Genomic DNA, 26,064 nt, shown 5'->3' on the forward strand with positions numbered 1-26,064 from the left:
TTTTTTCCTTCCCACTGAAAAATGGAGACTGTGTCTCCCTGTCTGAGCTGAAACACTGAGGATATCTTCCCAGGACAGAGTGAAGCAGACCATCTTGTGGAGTGGGGCAGACCTGTATGGTGCAAAGCATACCAGCAGGAGCAGAGCTGTCTAACTGAGAGGGGCTTGGCTCCAGGGCTTTTTTACAGCTGTGCTGTATCACAGTTGAGCTGTTCTGCACTGAATAAAGTCTTCTTCTTCACTGTATCCTGCCTGCCCCCCAAAAGTTGAAATGTGATGGAAAGTCAAAGAAAGAAACGATAGTGAAGGGTTTTGGTGATAATGATTGACCATATGTTAAGAAAGGAAAGTGATGCCAGGAGGGAACTGATAGACTCGGAGATGAAGAGGAGTTAGGGCTGAAGTGGTAGAACAGTGTTAGTGGAAACAATAGAGGAGACTATGGTGAAAGGGGGGGCATTGCTTTATTTTTAAGCTAAACCACTTAGTTCCTTCAGCTGCTTTATCTCTTTGTTGTTCAAAATGGTATTTGAGCCCATCTTTCAGAGGCTTTGGATTTTGGTGGTAAGAGGTTAAGTAGTCAATTAATCCAACAAAGGTTCAAGAATTACTACTTGGTGCTAATCATTGGCCCTACAAAGATTTATTAGATAAAGTCTCTACACTTCAGTTTATTGTCTGGATGAAGGTGAAAGATACAAAGCAAGTACTGATAAGTGTTAAATGAAATCACTAAGAAAGCACAGTGTATTATGACAAAGGGAAGGCATTCTGGGCTGGCTCAACAGCAGGGGCAAGAGGTAAGAAAGCACAGTTTGTGTGTAGGTAATGGTGAGAATTCCATTACAGCTAGTATGGAGGTGTTGTAAGGGAGACTAGTGGGAATTCATTCTGGAAATGGAGGCCGCGGCCAAAGGGCAGAGAAACTTGAACAGCAGAGTAAGAATTAGGTTTTGTTCAGTAGACACTGATGTTTTTGAGCAATGAAGAGATTATTATAGGAGTGAGTGTTTTAGGAAGTGATGTGGGATTGAATCAATGTATGTATATCTATATTTGTGGACAGGTAGTAATTGTTTCGTATAGCTGTTACATATATGGAATCCTATATCAACACATGTTAAGGCAAAAACTCTTATTTTGTCCTATTGGTAGGTTGAGGTATGAAATGAATTATTCCCTTTGGCCTTAAAAAGTAAATAAAAATGTTAATTTAAAAATACTTTTGCATTTTAAGGTATTTGTTTTAAAAAAATTAACAAAATAACCTCACTGTTTTATTCAAAAACAGATTAAGCATTCAGGTTTTTGGAGGAAGGATTCAGTTAATTGAGTTTACATACAATAAAATTCAACTTTATTTATTTATTTATTTATTTATTTTTTATTGTTGATTCCATTACAATTGTCCCAATTTTTTTCCCTTTTGTCCACCTCCACCAAGCCCACCACTCTCACCCACAGTCAGTCCCCTCTTCATTATCCATGTCCCTGAGTCATTCATACATGTTCTTTGACTAGTCCCTTCCCTTTCCTTTCCCTGTTCCTCGCTTCCCTCCTCCCCTCCTACAGTTATCAGTCTATTCCACGTTTCCATGTCTCTAGCTCTGTTTTTCTCCTTAGTTTATTTTGTTCATTAGATTCCACTTATAAGTGATGTCATATGGTAGTTGTCTTTCTCTGGCTGCCTTATTTCACTTAACATAATAGTCTCCAGTTCCATCCATGCTGTTGTAAAAGGTAGGACTTCTTTCTTTCTGCCGCATAGTATTCCATTGTGTAAATGTACCAGTTTTTTATCCCCTCATCTACTGATGGACACTTGGGCTGTTTCCACCACTTGGCTATAGTAAATAGTGCTGCTATGGACATAGGGGTGCACACATTTTTCTGAATCGGTGTTTCAGGATTCTTAGGGTATATTCCCAGCAATAGAATCACTATGTCATAATTATGGCAGTTTTATTTTTAATTTTTTGAGGAAATTCCATGTTTTCCACAATGGCAGCACCAGTCTGCATTCCCACCAGCAGTGCGTAGGGTTCCCGTTTCTCCATATCCTCACCAGCACTTGTTGTTTGTTGAGTTGTTGATGATGGCCATTCTGACTGCTGTGAGGTGGTATCTCATTGTGGTTTTAATTTACATCTCTCTGATAGCTAGAGATATTGAGCATTTTTTAATATTTCTATGGGCCACCTGTATGTCCTCTTTGGAGAAATAGTCTATTTAGGTCCTTTGTCCATTTTTTAATTGGGCTGTTTGTCTTCCTGGTGTTGAGTTGTATAAGTCCTTTATATATTTTGGAGATTAAACCCTTGTCTGATGTATCATTGACAAATATGTTCTCCCATACATCCCTTCCTCATTTTGATGATGGTTTCTTTAGCCATGCAGAAACTTTTAAATTTGATATAGTACCATTTTTTAATTATTATTATTTATTTCCCTTGTCCTAGGATATTTAGTGGCAAAAATATTGCTATGTAGAATGTCTGAAATTTTACTGCCTATGTTTTCTGCTAGGACTTTTATGGTATCATGCCTTATATTTAAGTTTCTCATATATGGTCTTTATTATGTTGAGGTATACTCCCTCTATTCCAACTTCGCTGAGTGTTTTTATCATAAGTGGGTGCTGGATTTTACCAAATGCTTTTTCAGATCATGTGGTCTTTGTCTTTCATTTTATTTATGCAATGTATTACATTTATTGATTTGTGAATGTTACACCATTCTTGCATCCCTGGGATAAATCCCACTTGATTGTGGTATATGATCTGTTTAGTGTATTGCTGGATCCAGATTGCCAATATTTTGTTGAGGATTTTAGCATTGATGTTTATCAGAGATACTGTCCTGTAATTTTCTTTCTTTGTTGTGTCTTTCCCTGGTTTTGGAATTAAGATAATATTGGCCTCTTGAAGAATTTGGGAGTCCCTCTTTTTGAATTTTTTGAAATAAGTTGAGAAGGATAAGTGTTAGTTTTTCTTTGACATCTTAAAAGCTTCTATTTGGAAAGTCGCAAGAACCATCACCACAGTCAAGTATGGATCAAGTATGTATCACTCCAAAAAGTTTCAGTTAATTTCCTCCTCCTACCCCTAACCATTGGCCACCAGTGATCAGTTTTCTGCCTCTAATATTTTACTTTTTTCTAGAATGTCTTATAAATAAATCTGGCTACTTAAGTATACGACCCCAGATACTTTTAACCTGTGTCTCTTGTCCCTGTATTTTCTGTAAATGTAAGTTAGGCTTTAAAGCTTCATTAGGTTTTGGTTAAACATTGTTTAGCAATCATTTTTATATATAGTCATGGATACTGCATATTGTATCCCATCCAGATGTTGGCTGAGGCTATCAGAGGTTTTCAGATTGTCTCACTGTTTAATACTGCTTGGTCTAATTACCTGGATAAGATGGTACCCATTAGATATCTCTCTTCTCTGTAAATGTATGCCTTTTCCATTTCCAATGAATAAGTAATCATGGGTAATAACTTCTGCACATTGTGTATATCTTTCACCTAATTGGTTTAACATCCTTTGAAAATCCTTGTCTGAATCAATAATTTTATTAAGGGTTTCAAGATGATTATTTTTATAATTCTATTATTTCTTCTATGTTTATGGACTAGTTCTGTTCTGCAAAGTAGCATTTTCCCTCATCAGCTGGTGATGAACTATAGCTTCTTCCAAAAAAACTGGGTAAATGCTTAATTCTCTCCCCTCATTAGCCAAATTGGTTATAATAGTTCAGTAGAGATGTTGCAGGTGCTGTGGTTCACCATGCAGATCTCTCCGTTCAGGTACAGCTTCCCCTAGCTGTTGTGAATATTGGCAGCTAAAGCTAATTGCCTCCATGTCCTGTCCCTCCCCAGGCATTCCCCTTAGCCAACAGAGCTGCTTCCCTCAAAGTCATGCTTTTTCTTCAGCATGGTTTCAGATACCTAGCTCTTTTATACTAAGATAGGATAATTTTGAAGATTCCGACTCCAGAGCTCGCCATGGGATTGGCTGAGGCCATCCTGTGATTGCATTGCAATTTAACTCCTTTCTCTGTTCAGTCTTTCTTCCTTCACTGTCCCACAGTTGTTGATTTGGAGGGCATTCTCCAATAAACTTATGGTGTGCAAATCTTCATTTCAGAGTCTCTTTCTTGGTGAACCTAACCCAAGGCAATTGTGGTACCAGCAGTGGTCTGAGGAATAGATTTTAAAATGGAATTTTGGGGCCTGGTTATCGGCTGGCTGGCACTGTGAATCCCACTACCAATTATAGACAGAGCACTGATGCTGATAATCTTTGGCATGCCCTGTAGCTGTGCAACTGGTAAAACTTTCACAGGTGGTGACCTGGAATGCAATTCCTGTAGAAGGAAATGTACTGGTGGGTGCAATATGTTAGGCTTTTGAGAGGTTTTAGAAAATTATTAATTATAAGGATAGTGTGATCAGATGTCTGTTGGTGAGTGACTTGGTAGATTGGAGACAGGCGATGAAAGGCTGAAGGTTATTGGGGGCAAAATGAGAAAGTTAGGTGATTTCTTTAGCATCATGTAAAGAAACTCATTTTATGCAGGAGGAAGAAAGAAATAGCTAAGGACTAGGCCCAAGACTTGATTTTAAGTGTAGCAGAGCTCCTGAGTGGGTTGAAGTCTTAGCAAGTCTGTGCTCTGGTTAGAAATGAATGAGGGCCCTGACTCTTAGAATGGGACATCTGAGTTGATGCACATAAAAACTTGGAAACCCCAAATTACTGAGCTTTCTGGGCTTGCAGAAGTGGCCTTCTTCTGGCTGGAGGGTAGTTTCTTGAAGACTATACTGCTCTTACTACCTTCATCTACTCTTCTCTTCCCTGCTCAAACCAATATGTAGTTAGAGATAAGTTGCAACAAAACCTATTAGGAGGTGCTAGCCTGCTAAGAAGAAAGGGACTGTGCATGTGCTTGTGTGTGCATGCATGCACACACACAGATTCTCAAACTGTGCACTGAGACACCCCAGAACACTAGAGCAGACAAACATGAACACCATGGGATATTTCAGAATTTCAAAGGAAACACAGCAATATCTGTTGCAAATTACTAGCTTGAGTTAGTTCACATTTTTGACATTAGGTCATGCTACATTCCTTTTCAGGATGTCATATCTTTTCAAAAAATCTCTGGTAATTGCTGTGATACAAATCAAGCACTGCACAAAAATCAGTGTGGAATAGGAAAGGAGTGTGGCTTGTTCAACCTGACTCCAAGTGAGAGACGTTGTGCAGTGCCCAGAAGCTGCACATGTCCTAATATTTTTAAGTAATTGTGGTTTTTTTAAGAATGAAATAAAATATTTTTCTTTCAGGTTATGTGTGTTATTTTTTTAATGGGTAAGTTATTAGAATGTAAATCTTATTACTTATATCTAACTACTTAACCACTACAGTTAGATATATCTTTTGGCCTACAAATATTATGGAAAAATTATTGATGATGGTTGTGCAAGGGCCCAATAACGGACTTTTATTTATCAATACTGATCTAGCAGCTGAGTTGCTGAATGTCCATCCTGACAGTAGCCATGGAGTCCTATATCCTGTAAAGGACCGTGATTTATTTTGACTGAATTTGACACATGTTCTGAGTTTGAGTTTGCCTTTCCAGCTTGCAGGAGCTCAGCCCATGCCACTATTTGAGGGCTTACGGAGTATTCGATCCACCAGCACAAGGTCCATATAATACCATTTCAGGGTAAGGAACTCACTTTATATATAGCAAAGGAGAATCCATGGGATCCATTTTTGCCATCATGCAATCACTCCACTTACACACTTTTAACAATGGAGTGGCAAAACAGTCTTCTGATGGCACAACTGATAATGATACCCCAGGGTTCAGACAGGATAGTGTGCAAAGTTGAAGTCCCATCCGCCAGTGTTCCCAGTAGGAAGAACACATGGAAATAGTGGTTCCACTTATCATCACTCTCAGTGATCCACTGGGGAATTTATGCTTCCCTTTCCATAGCCCTGAACACCAAGGATTAAAAGGTTCTGGTTCTCAAAAGGGGATCATTTCCAACAGAAGACACAAGAATCCTGTTACACTTTAAGGCACAGCTACAGCTAGGACTTCTCATTCCTTTTCCAAGGACAGGAGTCACCATTTTGGCAGGGCTAATGCACCTGATTATCTGGGGGAGGTAGGGCTGCTGCTCCACAGTGGAGTGTGGGGGTTTGGCACACGGGTGATCTATTAGGTGTCCCAGTACTTCCTTATCCAGTTTTGATGGTAGAGGGTTTGAGAAAGGCCTGATGACCACTTCACGAAAACAGCCACCTGGACCAGCAGAAATGCTAGCAAATATGGAGGGAATCTAGAATGCTAGCAAAGAGGCTGTGACTGTAAGTTTTGGCCTTGAAACCAGTGTATGTAGGGGGTTGTATTTTCTCCTGCTTGACTTCCTCTGGAAAGTTTCTCCAGGAAATGAGACTAACCAGAATTTTGGAGGAGCTTTATTTGAAGCAAGGGAATCATAGTGTAATAGGTGGTCTATAGTGAATGCTGGGGATTAATTTTAATAGTTGTTTTGTAGATTCTCTGGGATGTTCTATATAATCATATTATTGTTCTTTCTGATCTCAAGATACCCCTGCACTCCCCTACCTTTATTTTAATTACAAGAACTTCCATAACAGTGCTGAGTAGAAGTAGTGAAAATTGCATTCTTCCTTATTCCTAATCTGAAGGAGAAACATTTACAAGTTAGTCTGTCATTATTAATTATGATATTAGCTAAAGGTGTTTTGATGGACTTTACCAGTTTGAGGAAATTCTTTTCTATTTCTACTTTGCTGATAGTTTTTATTCTAAATGTGTGTTGAATTTTGCCAAACGCTTTTTTTCCCATTTATTGAAATGATCATGTATTAAGAGAATAAGAGAATGTAACAGAACCCCTGGGCTGCTCCGACTGAAACAGAACCCACGGGCTGTTTAGTTAGGGGTCCGATTGCCCGCCGCCAGAATTGTAACTCTGAATACCAGAGTTTGGTGAAAAGGAAAAGAATTGTTTATTTACACAAAGCCCTGCCTCCCCCTCCCAGACCTGGCCAGTCTTAGGAGAGTCAGAGACACTGTTTCCCTACTTCCTAGGCACAGTTCAGCTTTACCAGTAGCTGCCAATCACTCAGTTCTGATTGGGGAGGTCCTTTCTGTGCTGTGGTGCCCTCCAGCTCTCAATGCAGGACCACCTGGATTCTCAGCCTCCTTGCAAACTGCCTTCTTCCTGCAAACCGCATGGATCTCCTCTCCTTCTCCAAGCAGCCTGGCAAAAGCCTCTTCTTAAAGCCGCCTGGAGACCCCTGCTCCAAGCCAGATGCAGGGAGCCCACAAGAGCCAGAGAGTGAGGGCGTGAGGGCCAGAGAGAGCCTGAGAGAGAGCCTCTTAGAGCCAGAGCCAGCCCAAAATGTCCGCAGCTCCTTCCCTCTTCCTCCCTGCCTCCTCTCTCCCCCTGCGTCCTCTCACGCAGTGGGTGTTGCAAACAGTCCTGACCATTCACAGAACCCTACTGTCGGCTCTGTCTGCTTCTTCCCTACCAGCCCACTGTTCAAGATCCCTCCTATCTTCCTGAGTCTTGGAAGTAAAGCGGATCTTTGCAACAATGTATCCAGCCACTAGCTCCAGGCATGCAAGGGCATCCTGAAAGCTGCTTCCTGCTGCCTATCTCCCAGCGGAAAACTCTGGGGTTTGTTTTTGGACTCCCCTGTTTCTGTAACAAGAAGAAAATTTAATTTTTGAATATTAAGTCAAACCCTTGTATGTGATGCATTGTTAAATTTATTTTGTTAATATTTAGGAAAGCTTTTGACAAACTCAGTTTCTGTAATAGATATAGGGATGTTCAGACTTTTTGGTTATTTCTCATGTCAATCTTAGTAACTTGTACTTTTTTTTAGAGATTTACCATGTCATCGTTTCATCTAAATTGTTGAAATTTTTGGCACAAATTTATTCATAACATTCTTTTCTTATCCTTTAATGTCTGCGGGATTTGTGATGCTAATTTCTTTTTCATTCCTTGATCAGCCTAGTTAGAAATTTGTCAATTTTATCTATAAGTTTGAAGAAACAACATTCTCTATTATTGATCTGTTTCTATTTTATTGACTTTTCTTTCATTATAGACTACTTCTACTTTGAATTAGCTTTGCTATTTTTTCTAGTTTCTTAACTTAGAATCTTAACTCATTGTCATTGATTTTAGATATTTTGTTGCTTCTAATATAAATATTTAAAGCTATGAATTTTTATCTAAGCACCACTAAGTTGCATCCCACAAATTTTGATGCTCTCTAGATAGGGTGGGGCAAAAGTAGGTTTACAGTTGTGAGTATGTGAGATGCAGACTTTATTGTTGTACTGTTTTTTGTTAATTATTATTTTTTTTAACAAGGTTACTTTATTTTTTTGTTATTTATTTTATTTTATTTTATTTATCTCTTTTTAGAGAGAAGGGAAAGGAGAAAGAGAGGGAGAGAAACATCAATGTGTGGTTTACCTCACGCGTCCCCAACTGGGGACCTGGCGTGCAACCTAGTCATGCTCTCTGACTGGGAATCGAACCAGTGACACTTGGTTCGCAGGCTGACGCTCAATCCACTGAGCCACAGCAGCCAGGGCAATTATTATTTTCTTTTTTTAAGGTTTTGGCAACATATTACTTTTTAAAAAAGATTTTATTTATTTTTAGAAAGAGGAGAAGGAAGGAGAAAAAGAGGGAGGAGGGAAACACCAATGTGTGGTTGCCTCTCGCATGCCCCCAACTGGGACCTGGCCTGCAACCCAAGCATGTGCCCTGACTGGGAATTGAACCCGTGGCCTTTGCTTTGCAGACTGGCACTTAATCCACTGACCCACACCAGCCAGTGCTGTTATGATTTTTCCATACATACAACTCTAACCCTACTTTTGTGCCACCTTGTATTTTTGAAGTTTCTTTATAGTTTCAGCTTTGCTCCATGTATTGTTTATTATTTAACCTTTAGATGTTTGGGGTTTATTTATATATATTATTGTCATTACTTTATAATGTACATTTTGTATGATTTTAATATTTTTAAAATTTATTTAGCTGTGCTTTATCTTCCAGGATATACATGATCTGCTTTGGTTGATGGTACCATGTGCACTTGAAAACAATGTATATTTTGTCATTTTTGCATGCAGAGTTACATGTCAATAACTAAAGTTGGTTGATAATGTTATTTAGATCTTTTATGTCTGTACTAGTTGTTTGTCTAGTTCTATCAGTTGCCGAGAGATGGGTAGTAAAAATATTCCACTGTAACTGTACATTTGTATTTGTCCCTTTAATTTTGTCAGTTTCGCTTTATGCATTTTGGTGCTTTGTTCTTAGGTACAGGTACATTTATAATAGTTAAAACTTACAGGTGAATTTTTTAAAAATTTCATTATAACACATCTCTCTTTATCTCCAGTGATACTCTTTGTCTTGAACTTATTTTACATGATGTCAAAATAGCCTCTCCAACCCTTTTATGCTTACTGTTTGCATGGTAAATTTTTTCCATCACTTTACTTTTGACCTATCTGCATTTTTATATTTAAAGGTTCTCTCCTTTGGGCAACATATGTTAAAATTTTGCTGTTTTTTTAATCCACCTTGTCAATTTTTGCTTTTTATTTGGAGTGTTTAGACTATTAATATTTAATGTAAGTAATTATTGATATCATTGGCTTTAGGTCTACCATTTAATTGTCTTCTGTTTTCCATTCCTCTTGTCCTCTTTTTTTTTTTTTTTGGCCTTCTTTTGGATTATATTTTAGTATCCTATTTTAATATATCTGTTGGCCTTTTTGGTTTTATCTTTTTGTTTTGTAATTCCCTGAGGATTTATATTTACATATATTTAAAACCATTCATAGTCTATTTAGATTTACTATTGTACTGCATCATTTAAAATGGAGAAACCTTACAATCATATAGATCCTTTATTTATGTTATAGTTTTCATATGTGTTATGGGTACATACTTTGAAAACCACAACATACAATTCTGGTTTTCCCTGTTGACAGTCAAATATATTTTAAAGAATTTAAAGGGAAAAAAGTACTGTTTTATGTTTACTTAAACATTTATTATTTCTTTTGTTCTTCCTTCATTCCTGAAGGTGCTACATTTCCTTTCAGCCTAAAGTACTTACTTCAGCGTTTCTTGTAGAAACAGTCTGCTGGGGATAAACTCTGTTTTTCTTCATCTGAGAATGTCTTTATATATCTTTTATTCCTAAAATATATTTTAGGTGGATATAGAATTCTGAGTAGACATCTGTTTCCTTTCAGTGTTTTAATGATGTTTCGATATCTTTTCACCATTATGATGTCTGATGAGAAACTTTTAGTAATTTGATCATATTTCCCTCTCTATAGTATGTCATTTCTCTCTCTCTGTTTTCAAGAATATTTTCTTCGTTTTTGGTTTTTAGTACATTGATTTCATCTGTCGTGTAATTTTGTTTTGAGTTTTATCCTCTTTGGAGAATGCTCAGCTTCCTGAATCTCGAAATCTGTCTTTCACCAAATATGGGATGCTTTCTACCATTGTTTCTTAAAATAGTCTGCCCTAGTGTGTTTTTTCTTTTCTTTCAAGATTCCAATAACACTTACTATAAAACTTTTAAGATTGTCCCACAAGTCCCACAAGTCTCTGACTGTTAATTTTTCCTTTTAATATTTTTCTCTTTGCTATTCAGATTAAAAAATTTCATTTATCCATTTTTAGATTTGTAGACCTTTTTCTCTGTCATCTCCATTTCTCTTATTGAGCCCATCCAGCAATTTTTTTTATTTTATATCCTGTTCAGTTTCAAAATTTACATTTGGTTCATTTTAAAAATAATTCCTCTTTGTTGTCTGAGAACATTTCTCCATTCATTTGAAGTGTGTTTGCCTTTACTGGATGGACCATACTTATAGTAGTTGCTTTGAAGGTATTGTTGGATAATTACAGCATTTGGATCTTCTCAGGGTTGCAGCTGTTGTTTCTTTCCTTGAAATTTATAACATTTTTCTTGAGTTTTGCATTGTGAGAATTTTGAATTGGATCTTGGATATGGTGACTTACATTTTATAAACTCTGAGGTGTATCATAATTCTCTGGAGAATGTTGATTTTTGTTGTTTCTTTTAGCAGACTATCAGCCCATTTAGGTTCAGATGGCAAATTTGGTCTTGCCTTACATGAGTGGTGATTCAAATCTCAGTTCAATTCTCAGACCCTTTGCTGTGTTTGTATGGGTCGGTCCTATACCTGGACAGCTCCAGAGTAAGCCTAAGACTTGTATTGGTTTATAAGGAATTCCTTTCTCCATCTTTTTCCTTTCCAGGAGTTTTTCCACTTTCTCCAGCCGGCAGGAACCCCTTTCCCCAATTTCTGTGGCTGGAAAATAGAGTTTCTTTTGAGTTTTGATTTCTGGATTGTTGCTTCTTTGCAGTGATTGTTTCCTGGCCTTTAGGCAAAGCTGTTAGAAAAAAGGGAAAAAATAATCAGGATAGGAAGTTCACTCTTAACTGTGGGTCATTTTTCCAACTTTGATTCCCTTCTTCAATCTGCTTTATTTTTTTTATTTTTTATTTTTTGCTTTTCAGAGTTTTCACATAATTCTCTCTCTTTCTCCCTCTCCCTCACTATTCCTTCCCCTTCCTTCCTTCCTTCCTTCCCTCCCTTCTTTTCTTCCTTTCTCTTTTCTTTTTATTTACCATTCAGTTTTTAGTTGTAAACAGTGAGAAAGATAGACTGTATTTGGGTTTATGCCATCATACTGGAACCAGAATTACTTCTCTGGCTGCTTTTAAGATTTTCCTCTTTGTCTTTGATTTTTAGTAATTGGTCTATACTGTGCTTAAATATTTTTTCTGTGTATACCTCTTGCTTGGAGTTCATTGAAATCTTAGCTCTGTGTGATGTTAATTTTTGTTTAATTTGGCACATTTTGGCCTTTATTTCCTCAAATATTATTTTAAATCCAGTCTCTTATTTCCTTCTGGGAATCCAGTTATACGCATATGAGACAGCTTGACTTGGGTGACAGGTCAGCTAACTTATTTTGTAAAGGGCCAGGTACTAAATACTTTAGGCTTTAGGCGGTATGGTCTCTCTTGCAATTACTGTACTCTGTTGTTACAGCTTATAAGCAGCCATAGACAGTATGTAAACAGATGAGTATGGCTGTGTTCCAAAATAACATTATGTTCAGTATATTCAAAGGCTTCTCATGAATGTGCTATTACTTACAACCTGTCTTTTTCTGTAGGTCAGCTAAACAAGTCTGAGGTGTTTTCTTGAAGTGGGCATTAAGATCATAATAACCTAAAACCTACTCATTCCTACCTTTTGCAGAAGGCAGGGAGAAGTAAGATTTCTGTAGGAAAGTGAATTGAGGTTAGATGGAGAATGGAGTAGAGAATTTAGAAATTAGTGTTTAAAGGGAAAGAAGAAGGAGACAGAGAATTACTTTAGCTTTTGGACAGGAGACACTGTAGTGGATGTTCTTCTTGTCCTAGCCATGTGTCTTTGGCATTTATCTCCATACTGTCCTTGCATCTATGACTTCTTACCTGAGAGCTTTCTTACTGGCCCTAGAGTGTGCTTGGCCTATGTGCGGAGCAAGCCAGAAATGCCAGAAGGTTAATTAATGCCATCAGAAAGGCTTTCAACCAGTGATAGATGAGGAGTTGGTGGATAAATACCTCATTTTTCTTGTCCTTTAGTTGGGATAACTGAGCCGCGTTATATACCATCTACTAGAGTTCTCCAGTAGGATCATGCTCTGGTTGCCAGTGATTTCCCTATATCACTTCTGATTACCCCTACCAGTGGACCTTGCCAAACAACTACTTGGACCAGAATCCTTGAATCAGGTCTGCTTCTGAGGGAGTCCAAACCAAGGTAGACACTTTACTTTATCTTGGTAATAAGGAAAAAAATTTCTTAGCTCTTACTTAAATACAATTGCTTCATGGCTTGAGTTTTCCTCCACTACTTGGCTATGTGTACCCTATGGTATATATCTGTAAGAGGCATGGTTTGAAGTCATAACTTATCAGAAATTTCTCTCCTCACTCTACTTCTTCCCTCTTCCCCACTCTTTATCTTTTATTTTTCCCTTTCACTTACTCTGTTCTACCCACTGCAACTGTAGCTTTATTTGTAGTTCTTACTCCCAGCCCCACCCCCATGTGAAGATTTCCAAATAAGATGGAAACTGAAGCTATATAGAGGGAATCAGTTTGTATCTTTAGATTAACTTAAACTGTTAAAATCATTTGTTATTAATTATCAGGCTAGGGTAAGTAAATAAAAGTTTTCTACTTAGTGATCAGAGGACTGTTTCTCCCTGATTTATTCAGTGATGCTTGAACACAGTGATGAGAGTATCAATACATTAATTACACAAGAGAAGTAAGTCTGGCTTCTATAGAAAAGCTTCATTTTACATATAGTGTTTTTTATTTTTTATTTATTTTTTATGAGATCAAGCCCATACACATTTATTATGTACATAGTGTGTTCCTAGTATTCTGGTCAATTGGAATGGATATCATTTCCTTGATGAAGAGTTCGATAGCTATGGAAAACATTTTCCAGGTATAAAATATGACATGTATTAATTGTTATTTATGAATCTATTGATGTACACTTTTGGTCAGTGAGTCAAACATTAAGAATTCATTTTCAGTCTAAATATTAAAGCTTCATTTTATGTTAGCCTACTCCAAAAACATATGGTTAAATTCAGCAACCACTTTTTAGACATTTTTCTTTTTCTTTTTTAATAACAAATTGTATTTTTTTCCATTACCACTTATCTCCCTTATACCTCCCTCCCGCCACAGTCACCACACTGTGGTCCATGCCCATGAGTCCTGTTTCCTTAACCCCCTTTTCCCCCAGCCCTCGGGAGGTCAGCCTGCTCTCTCTCTGAGTCTGTTTCTATTTTGCTTGTTAGTTCAGTTTGTTTATTAGGTTCCACATACGAATGAAATTATATGGTATTTGTCTTTTTCTGACTGGCTAATTTTACATAGTATAATGTTCTTCAGGTCTATCCATGCTGTTGCAAAGGGTAAAATTTTCTTCTTTTTTATAGTCGAGTAGTATTCCATTGTGTATATATATATACCATAGTTGTTTTTAGTGTTTTAAAATTAGCTGCTTTTTAAAAATTGGTGTTGTATCCAGTGATATTGATAATTCACTTCTTTATGTACTCAAAAGTATTTATTGAATACATGTATGTAGGTATTGAGGGAAAGACTAGGGAAAGTGTTGCAGCTAACCCATAAGAATCTGTCAGTTTTCAGTAAAGCGATTCATCTCTCTTTGTTTTTTAAAATTTTTATTGTGTTTTTCCATTATCAGTTAACCCCTGTATATGGTCCTCCCCCTGCAATCACCACACAGTTGTTCATGTCCGTGAGTCAGTCAGAGAAAGACAAATACTATGTGACTTCACTTAATGTGAAATCTAATGAACGAACTGATAATTCACTTTGATATTCCTTATTTGTGGATTATTTTGCATTTTCTATTTAGTTGTTATTTACAAATAGAAATGCTTTACTTTTTCCTTTCAACCATTATGACTTACTGACTTCCAGTACAGTATTAAAAAGAGGTGGTGTCAGTCCTTGTGTTTTTTTTTCCTCATACTTAGTGGAAGTGCTTAATTTTTCATCATTGAGTAGGATTAAGTAAAATGTTAGCTATAGGTGTTTTTGTAGATAATCTTTATTAGATTAAGTAACTTCTTTTTCTAGCTTACTGAGGCATGTCATCACAAATAGTTGTTGAGGACTCCCGGCCAAGATGGAGATGTAGACAGACACACTGTGTCTCCCTCCACAACTAAGAAGGAATAAAACCACTTTAAAACTAGAAAAAAACCAAAAGTTCCAGAAAATCAAACTGCATGGAAGTCCAACAAACAAAGATATAAAGAAGAAATACTCATCCAGACAGGCAGGAGGGGCGGAACTGTGGTGAAGAGGACACTGTGGTGGTGGCAGCAGCGGCAGGCCGGCGGAAAGCACAGTTACACATTCTAAAAAGTCAGGAGGGACACCTGAGGAGCATTCCCAGCTCCTCACCAGACCATGTGGCTCACAGTCCCAGCGCCAGGGAAGGTCAAGCCTCATTGCTTCTGACTGTGCAGACCAGTGGGGGTTGGGGCGGAGGCAGAAACTGTCGGTCTCTCACCAGAGTCCACTTGTTTAAAGGACCCCCACAGACCTAGACTGTCCACAGACCCATCCACTCTGGGAATGACGGCCAGGGTAACAGCTAGAGAGGTACCAGTCCCATATGAAAGTGGGAGAAGTGCCTGGAAAAAGGGCGAGTGCTGGGCAAGAGGCATTGTACCTTCTCACCCCTCCCCCACATATAGCACCACAACATGGTGAAACAGGTCATCCTGTACTGAAGAATCCCTAAGGCTCTGCCCCTTGCAACATAACAGAAGCAACAGCTCTACCTAAGACACAGAGGCAAACACACATAGGAGACTTCCAGCCAAGATGGAGGCCTAGACTGACACGCTCCATCTCCCTCACAACTAAGCAGGAATACAACTACCGCAAAACCAGAAATAAGTAGAAGTTCCAGAAAAATAAATAGAATTCCAATGTATGAAGTTATAAAGAAGTGGTGCTCATCCGGATGGGTAGGAGGGGCGAAGCTGGGGTGGAGAGGTCAAGCTGTGCTGGCGGCGGCAGCAGTGGCGACAGCGGCTGGACAGTGGTAAGCACAGACTCCCGTATTTAAAGGGGAGGTGAGAAGCGCCTGGGAAGCACCCCCAGCTGCAGATCAGACCCATCAGCTTCCGATTCCAACACTGGGGAAGGCAGATCCCCATTGCCTTGGACTGTGAGGCCTGGAGGGCGTGGGGATGGAGGAGGAGGCTCCTGGTCTCTCAGCAGGGAGTGAACAGCAGGAAACCATCTTGGACCCACACCCACACAGAAAATGCCACGTGGTGAGAAGGGTTGCCCAGTTGTGATGAATGCACAGGTGTGACAGCCCCGCCCAGGAAGCAAAGGTAAATACAAAACTATTAGGATAGCACAGATCATGATAGAGATCCCAATCACGCAGCAGACCAGACAGCAAATATCTACTCTAACAAAGCAGCAGATAGGAAATCTTTCTGAGGTACAGTTCAGAGCTTTGGTTATAAAAATGCTTATAGAATTAACAGCAGATCTTAAGACAAGGAAGGAATGACGGCTAGTCCTGCTGAAGTGAACTAAAACACATATGAAACAAGTGGTGAGGAAAGAAAACCAGGGATCAAATCAACAAATGGGAACATAGGGAAGGAACAGTCAACCGATGCAGAAAGAGGAAACGAAAAGTGACGAAAATGAGGAGAGGCTCAGAAACCTATGGGACAGCTATAAGTGGACCAACATCTGAATCATAAGGTTGTCAGAAGGTGAAGAAGAAGAGCTAGAAATTGAAAAATTATGTGAAAAAATAATGAAGCAGAACTTCCCTAACTTGGGGAAGTAAATAGACTTACAGGTCCAGGAAGCACAGACAGTTCCAAAACAACTGGACCCAGGGAGAACCACACCAAGACACATTATAATGAAAATGTCAAAAATTAAGGGTAAAGAGAGAATCTTAAAAGCAGCAAGAGAGAAGAGAATTATGTACAAAGGGGTCCCACTAAGACTATCAGCTGATTTCTCAAAAGAAACTGCAGGCAAGAAGGGACTGGCAAGAAATATTCAAAGTAATGAAAAGCAAAAACCTACAACCACAATTACTCTATCCAGCGAAGCTGTCATTCAGAATAGAAGGGCAGAGAAAGTGCTTCCAGGACAAAGTAAAACTGAAGGAGTTCATCAGATCCAAACCACTGTTGTATGAAATGGTAAAGGGACTTGTTTAGGAGAAAGAAGATCAAAACTATGAACATTAAAATGAAAACTGTATCACAACAACCAACAACAGAAGCTAGGGAACCGAAACAAAGGCAAACTAAGTAGGCAATGAGAGTGGGAAAAGAATTATAGGTATGGGGAACATTTTGGGGGGAGGTCATCAGGGAGGGGAAAGGGGGGAAAGGGAGGAGATGGCACAGGAATTAAGAAGCATAGTAGGAGGGAGTGGAGTAGACAGAAGATGTTGAGAAGAACTATATGCACAACCAATAGGCATGGACTAAGGGTGGGGGCACCTGGAGGGAGGAGGATCACTGGGTGGAGGGGAACAAAGGGAAAAGAAATTGGGACAGCTGTAACAGCATAATCAATAAAGCATATTAAAAAATTAAAAACAAAAAACAAAACCAAGTAGTTGTTGAGTTTTAGAAAATACTTTGCCTGCTCCTATTGAAATAATCATACTTCCCCCCTTCTTCTAGTATTATGTTGAATTGCATCAATTGTATTTTTTATTTTATGTATTTTCCTTCTTATGTTTCTGGACATTGAGATTATTTTTAGGTCAATGACTTTTTTTCCTCCTATTTTTAAAATTGAGATATAATTCACATAAATATAAATTATGCCTTTTAAAAGTATACAACTCAATGGTTTTTAGTATATTCACAAAGCAGTGCAACTGGACAATTTTCTTCGCCCTAAAAAAGAAATTTCATACCTATTGATAGTCACTTCCCATCTCCTTTCTAACAGCCCCTGGCAACCACTAATCAACTTTGTTTCTATGGATTTGTCTATCTGAATATTTAATATAAATGGAATCATACAGTTTGTGACCTTTATGGCTTTTGTTTCTTTCACTTAGCCATAATGTTTTTAAGCTTCATTCATATGGTAGCATGTGTTGTCTACTTCATTCCTATTTATGGCTGACTAATATTTCATTAAATAGATATACCAAATTTTGTTTATCCATTCATCGTTGATGACATCTGGGTTTTTTCCATTTTTGGGCTATGTAGTATTTTTGCTTCTATGTTTTTGGAAGATATTGGCTAGCCTGAAATTTCCATAGTTTAAAATACCTTTTTAGGTTTGGTTTCAGAACTATGCTGGTCTCATAAAATCACTTTTTCTTTTTATATTTTTAGGAATAGTCTAAGATCAATATTGTTTGAAAAACCTACCAGCAAATTCCTTAAACGTATGGAGGAGTTCACTGGCAAAGCCATTTAAGTCTAGAAATTTCTTTGTGGGAAGGTTTTCATTAGGGATTCAGTGTTTTTAACAGATACATCTATTCAGATATTGTATTTTTCCTTGTTTAGTGTTTGGAAGTTATATTTTCCAAGGAATACGTCCATTTTATTTAAGTTATGCAATTTATGGGCATATCTGTAGTGACATCCCCCTTCTTATTTCTCAAATGGGTAATTTGTAGTTTCATTTTTTTTCATGACCAATCTCACTAGAGTTTTATTTCATTTACTAATCTTTTTAGAGAACCAGTTTAAAAAATTTTTTAAATTTAATTTAATTTTATTATATTTATTGGTTGATAGTATCATGTAGGTTTTAAGTGTACATTTCTGTGATGCAAATCTGTATATTACACTGTGTGCCCACCACCCAAAGACAAACCATCTCCTGACACCATAAATTAGGCCTGATCCACCTCCCACACCGTCCCCACCCCCTTCCCTCTGGCAATTGCCACACTGATGGCTGTCCATGAGTTTCAGTTTTATATCCCACATATGAGTGAAATCATATGGTTCTTAGCTTTTTCTAACCTACTTATTTCACTTAACATAATATTCTCAAGGTCCAAACATGTTGTTACTGATAGCAGTATTTTGTCTTTTCTCTGTGGCTGAGCAGTATTCCATTGTGTATCTGTACCATATCTTCTTTATCCAATCCTCTACCAAAGGACACATAGGTTGTTTCCATGTCTTGGCCACCATGAATAATAATGCAATGAACATAGGGGTGCATATATATATACTTGCAAATAAGTGTGTTTTAGTGTTTTGGGTAAATACTCAGGAGTGGAATTACTGGGTCATATGGTAACTATTCTTAATTTTTTGAGGAACTGCGAGACTGTTTTCAATAGTGGCTGTATGTACCAGTTTACATTCCTTCAGCAGTGAATGGGAGTTCCCTTTTTTCCACAACCTCTCCAACACTTGTTATTACTTGACTTGTTGATAATAGCCACTCTAACAGGTGTGAGGAGGTGTCTTAATGGAGTTTTGATTTGCATTTCCCTAATAGCTAGTGAAATTGAACATCTTTTCATGTATTTGTTGGCTGTTTGTATATCTTCTTGGGAGAGGTGTCTGTTCTGGTCCTTTGTTCATTTTTCAATTGGATTGTTTGGTATTTAATTTTATGAGTTGTTTATATAGTTTGGATATTAAACCTTTGTCAGAGTTGTTGTTTGCAAATCTCTCTCATTTGGTTGGTTGCCTCTTCATTTTGTTGTTGGTTTCTTTTGCTTTTACTTCCCTTGCCTTTGGGTCAAATTCATAAAGTTCAGAGGACCAGTTTTGGCTTTTTGATTGTTTTCTGTTAAATGTTTACCCTCTGTTTCATTGATAACTGCTCTTATTTTATATTTTCCTCTTTCCATTTAATTTGCTGTTTTCTTTATAGCTTAAGTTATAAGCCTAGATAATTTACTTTCAAAGTTTTTTTTCATTATATGCATTTATGTATTTGAAAAAAATCTATGTATTTCCCCTAAGCACTACTTGGCTGCTTTCCACAAATTTTGCTGTCATATTTCATTTTCATTTAAGTGAAAATATTTTCTATTTTCCATTGTAAGTTTCTGTTATAGCTCTTTTACCTGTAGTTTATTTAGAAATCTGATTTTTAGGTTTCCAAACGTTTGGGAACGTCTTAATTTTCTTTCTGTTGGTTTCTAGTTTAGTTTTCTTGTGATCACAGTCCTTGTAAATTTGTTGAGACTTGATCTGTGTTTCAGCATATTGTCAGTTTTGGTAAGTATTTACATGCATTAGAAAGAAATGTGCATTCTTTAGTTGTTGGTTGTGTTTTTCTATGTGTGTCAGGTCATGTTGATTAATTATGTTTTAAAATTTTTCTCTATCCATGCTGTTCTGTCCTTGTTCTATACATTACAAGAAACATAGTAAAATCTGCACTTTTGTGAATGGTCTTTTCTCTTATTCCCTCAATTTTGCTTGAGATATTTTGAAGCTATGGTGTTATTAGATGCATTAAATTTTGGTGTGTTATGTTTTCCTTTGATTTGACCCTTTTAGCATCATGCAATACTCTGCTCACCTACTTCAAGCCTTAAAAATTACTTTGTCAAATATTAGTATTTCAGGGAGGCTGGTGAGTGTGTTCAAGATATATCTTTTCTAGTCCTTTTACATTTTATTCTGTTCTTTTATTTAATATTTTGACATAACAATTATTATTTTACTTTTTACATTTATTTTTAATTGACTTTACTGGGGTGATTTGCTTAATAAAATTATATAGTTTTCAAGTTTATAATTCTATAATGTCATTTGCATATTGTATTGTGTGTTCACCACCAAACTCAAATCTCCTTCATCACCATAGCAATTATTAAAGGAAGACCTTCCTTCTGTATTTCTTATAGTGTTGGTATATAGATAATGAATGATATCAGCTTTTATGAGTCTAAAAATATCTCTGTGTTTGTCTTCATTTTTAAAGGATATTTTTGTTAGGTATATAATTCTAATTGACACGGGAGTGACACGGTATCTGTCTCCTCCCGTGTTGAATCGACATCATCTTGCGATGACGCTGGAGTGTCCTCTCCAGTGAAGCTGAAGCTACACTCCCGAGTCGGACTGCACAACCATTCTCGGTGGTGCAGATAGACTCTTAAGAAGCTACACCATCGTCTCTCGAGACGGACGGCTGCCGATACGATACGATAATTCTAATTGCTAGGTTGCTGAACCCCCAGCCCCCCTGCACTTTTCAACATAAAGAATGGAGACAATGAACCTTATTGTTGTTCCTTTGAGTGTATATTTTTATCTTTGGATGCTCTTAAAATTTTTTTAATTATTGTTTGATTCAGGAGTTTGTACTTAGTATTTGCTGTGCTGAGGTGTCATTTTCCTGCTTGATATTTCCCTGAGTTTCTTGACTCTTTGAGTTTATTTTTTTCCTCATATTTGTAAAATTGTCATAATTATCTCTTCTCATAGTGCTTTTGTTCCATTCTTTCTTCCCTCCCTTTGTCTTGGATTCCAGTTACATAAATATGAGACCATGTGACTGTGTCCCATATCTCATACTGTTTTGTTCATCCATTCTTTTCTCTGTGCTTGAATTCAGATATTTTCTCTTGGCCTTTCAGCAAGTCCTTGAATCCTGTTTTCCTTGAGTCTGTTGGTTCAAGGATTTGAGTAGATTTCTCCCTCTACTGGGATTGTGTCTTCTAAACTCTGGGAGACTGTGGGAAATTAACTCTGACCCATTGGCCTAGCCTCCTTGTCTTTCTTCAGTATTTCATCACTAAGCAGATCTACTGTTGGGAAAACTGGCCACAGATTTGGGGCTTCTCTAGATTTCCTGCCTGTCATTCCGACCCATGCAGTACTCTAAAGCTCCAGTAGTTTCTGGTTTCTCTTTTCCACAGTATCTCTCTGTTTCAGCCCAGCTCAATTCTCACTTGTACCCAAACTCTGCAAATGTCCCCTTGGAAGAATATGCCAATGATCTGGGCTCAGTCTTGGAAGTGCTTTTCCATCTCTGGATTTTTAGTTCATCTAGTCCTTAATTGCTTCCACAGCTTCTTATGTTAGTCTAGTTTTGAAGGAAGAGCAGTGTCTTGCTTCTATCTAGTATCTTACTTTAGGGAAGTGGAAGTCAGGAGTTACTCTTTGCAAAAAGAAAAGCAGATAATTTTACAGTGCTTATTTGTATAAGCATAGTGATGTTTTTAATAGTTTTGTCTGTGTTGTATACTATTTTTTATCTTTTTTTTCTTCTGCCGTGAACCTGTTTATCAAAATATGCTGTAGACTAAGAGTCAACAAACTGGTCCACAGACCAAAATCAACACAATTCCTGTTTTTGTATGGCTTGTGAGTTAAGAATGGTTTTTATATTTTTAAAATGTTAAAAGAAGAAAATGTTATTAGGTTATTTGAAATTCAAATTTCCGTGTCCAGAAATACAGTTTTAATGTAATACACTGTGCTCATCTGTTTACGTGTTGTCTATGGCTGCTTTTATGCTGTTAACATATGACTAGTTCCAACAGAGATTCTATGTTCTACAAAGCATAAAATATTTGCTATCTGGTCCTTTACAGGAAAAAAAAAGTTTCCTTTTCCTGCCTTAGACCATAGACTCAGGAATTTTTCATTTCTCATTACCAAAGGAAGTTAAACAAAAGATTGAAACCCTTATTCCAAAAGTTCTTTGAATTTATTAAAATCCTAGCATTTTAGAGTTAAAAGGAGCCTCAGAGATAATGTCCTTAATCTTGTTATTTTACAGATGAAGAAACAGATTCAGACTGAGAGAGGTTTTTAAATTAAATTATGACTAATTTTTGTTTTGTTAGAAGCCGACTCAGTAATAATCTGATAGAGAAACTAATGAGCTATATCATAAACAACTTGCAAAATTCATTTGTTCTCATATTGCAAAAGTGGTTGGCTTTCCTTAAACAGTGATTGCTATTAGGAATATTTCTTTGGAATCTTCAAAGTAAACATTTAAAAATAAGTATGTAAAGCTCATTAATAGCCTTTGCCTTTCAGTGCTACTCATAACTCTTTCAAAGCTCATGGGCATGAGGTTCTTTTTGTGAAAAGACTAAAAATCTTATGGAATCAGTTCCAGACATTCTTCATTAAGCTTCTATTTGATACAGGATTTAAAGTCCTAAATCACTAGAAACTTCAAGGTCAATTATTGATGTGTAAGATTGGTTTCTAGAGTTTTTCTTTTATTTTATCTATCCATCCTCAGATATGAATAGTTTATTTAAGCTTAGTTCTTAAATGTAGTCATATAATGGGGTGTTATACTGCTAACAAATAGCTTTTTTGTTTTCTAATGTTGAATATGAATTTTCTTCATATGATTTAAAATTTATTACTGTTTTTTTTGGACATCCATCTACTTCTAAAACAATCTGAATTAACAAAGAGCACAGTAAAATCAATTTATGAGGATTTGGGGAAAGCTGATTCTTCAGCTGGTTTATATTCAGGAATTAGTAGGTTCAGATTCATTTAAATCGTTATAACTTATTAAATGTCAAATACATAGAAATATTTTAGGAATACATATTAAATCATTTGAACTTTCAAGAAGCCCATTAAAAAGAGCAAACAAAAACATTGGTGTATACTGGTGAAAACTGAAGTTCATGATAACTAGGCTTCAGGAAGTTAATCTTAATTTGGATTTATATACTTGTATTCTGTTTCTCTGAAGTTTCATTTTGAGTGAATCTTGATGTTTTTATAACTTGTATAGAAGGGGCTAACCTTTTCTCAGTTACATACTCCTGTTGGTCAAATAACTGATTTAATCACAAAAACTTTAGTATAAAGGGAGGTTGGTTTCCTAAGCCATATATGAGAAATATTTTCATTAACTTGTTTATTCATCTGATATTTCTTGAACATCCATGATGTGCCAGACACTGCTGCAGGTGCTGGAAGGATGGCACTCTGATGACCTTCATGTTTTCACATTGCTCCTAGTTGAATATTGAATAGGTTATTTAAGCAGGTACATCTGTTCCTGTGTAGCATTTGACAGCTATTGATCACTCTCTACTTCTGTGGCTCACTCTCATGGCGAAATCTCATCCACATACATGGTTTCCATTACCTTCTTTGCACCAAAATCTGCATAAAATAATACTGTGGGTAACTCCTTAGTGGACATTTCTGGCTAGATATCCTTTAACATTTGGTGTCTCTATGGATCTTTCTTTGGTCCTCTGCTTATTTTACTCTTTGAGTAAGGCTTGTAGCTCTAGCTCTGAACTTCCTTCTTTTGTACTCTTCCTTTCCCCTTTGTCCTACTTCTCTTTCTCTCAAAATAGTATTGAGTTCCAGGTACTTTTCTGGGCTAGATAGAGCAGTAAACAAGAGAGACACAACTTTTGCACTCTTGGAGCACACATCTTGCTGAGAGAGGGATGTGTTAAATTGATAACCCTATGTATAATTACAGTTGTGGGTTGCACAGTGAAACACAAATAAGAAATGAAGTGGGAGTATGTATTAGGGAAACTAATCTAGTCTGGGACATTCCTGAGTAAGTGACATATATACTGGGACCTCAAAGATGAGTAGTGTTTAGCAGGAGGCATGGGAGAGAATTCCGTATAGAGGGAGAACCTTTGTGAAAGCCCCGGAGGAGCTTAGCTGTTTCAGACGATAGAAAAAGACGTCTTGTGGCTGGAGTATGATGAGCACGTTGGGGATGACCGAAAATGAGGCAGGAGAAACTGGCAGAGAGGTCAGATCTTGGCAGAGGACATTTTAAACCATGTCAGTGCCTTTATTCTAAGGGAACTGAGAAGATATTAACAGAGTTTTAAGTGAGATTTGTGTTTTAAAAAGTCGACTTGGGTTTTTTATGTGAAGGAAGAATGGATTAAAGGGGGCAAATATCAATGTGCAGAAATGAGATAGGAGGCTTTTGCAGTAGTCCAGGCAGGAGGTGAGGGTAACTTAAATTATTAGCATAACAGTAATAGAGATAGTGTGGACAAATTCAAGAACTGTTTATGAGATACATTCAACAGTTGACAAGATTTTGTGGTTACTTTCCTTTAGGGAATGAAGCTGAAGAAAGTGTCAGGGAAAATTTGCATATGTTTGCCCACATCTGTCTTGTTGAATAAAACATCTTGAAAATCAAACCCATTTTTGTCCTTAACAAATTAATTCTTCCCCTTGACTTCCCTATTTTTGTGAATGACATCCCTATCTCTAAGAGACTACAGCTTCCGCTAAATTGGTTACCAGGTGTTATGAGCTTAGCATCTGTAGCATGTAGGGTCTCTTCCTTCTCCTCCTCCTCTTTCTCTTTCTCTCCTCCGCTTCTTCTCTTCCTACTCCTACTCCCCCTCTTCACCTTTGTCTTTATTATAGCAGTAAGGCCCTCTTGCTTTTTCATCCAGGTCTCTGAGCTCCTTGAGGCAAGAACTGTCTTTTTTATCTTGTATTTTTAGTACCTAGAAGTGTGTACCTCAGCATGGTGGACATAAAAAGGTATTAAATGAAATTAACAAAATGGTGTCTTTGACTCTTGGTTCTTCCACTCCAATTCTCATTATTTGCCACATTTTTTTCCTCAGTCATTTAAGGGCTTCCTTTTCCTTAAATAATAATTTGGTCTAGGGCTGTAAGGTAATGAAAAACTAGCAGCTGGATGTGAGAAGTGTATGAGTTGGACTCCTGACTCTCTGTGTATTGCAGCCCTCACTACTACAAAGCACAGGTTTTTCTGGGAGGAGAATATAGTTGATATTTATTAGCTGCTCCATTGTTGAATAAAGTTAAAAAAACCTCATTTGCTACCTTTAAATTTTGTTTAATTTTTTAAAGTGTTTGCAGAATTCAGAATTTTAATCATTTCATGTGTACTTCTTAGATATGCAGTATTGTGTTATCTCAATAGCTACATTATATGGTAGTATCTTATATGTATATCTAGAGTATATTTCATAAAAATTAAGTTCATAGGGTAAATATTCAAGTGTCTAGTTTGGAAGTACCTATTTTTAATAGTTTTGTATGTCTTAATATGAACTTTCATAATTTTTTCATGTTTTTTACATTTTTAGGAATAAGAAAATTTTAAATAAGAAGAAGTTGAAAAGAAAACAGAAGAGTAAATCAAAAGTCAAAACAAGAAGCAAGGTAAACTGCTGGTAATTTATAGGCAATAAGGACTTTTTCATATAGTAATTTGAATTAAAATGCCAAGATTAACAAGGTCTGAGCATATGTATACGAGGAAGGACACCCCTCCCCAAAAAAACAACAACAACAACAACAGAATAATCTTCTAAAGAGTAGGTCTCTTGTAGGACAGGATTCTC

The 26,064-nt window shown here is 37.0% G+C and overlaps 1 protein-coding gene across 2 annotated transcripts in view; it reads left to right on the forward strand.

Annotated features, from left to right (window-relative positions):
* Positions 1 to 26,064, forward strand: part of MYCBP2 (MYC binding protein 2) — a 258,565-nt gene that overhangs the window by 6,732 nt on the left and 225,769 nt on the right. For both annotated transcript variants that reach the window (XM_090258643.1, XM_090258644.1), the window contains exon 2: positions 25,807 to 25,882. In XM_090258643.1, coding sequence (XP_090114769.1) covers positions 25,807 to 25,882 — 76 coding nt within the window. The remainder of the gene's footprint in view (positions 1 to 25,806; positions 25,883 to 26,064) is intronic.

The sequence above is a fragment of the Furipterus horrens genome, unplaced genomic scaffold (genome assembly GCF_987537825.1).
Source record: "Furipterus horrens unplaced genomic scaffold, mFurHor1.1.pri manual_scaffold_12, whole genome shotgun sequence".
NCBI lineage: Eukaryota > Metazoa > Chordata > Mammalia > Chiroptera > Furipteridae > Furipterus > Furipterus horrens.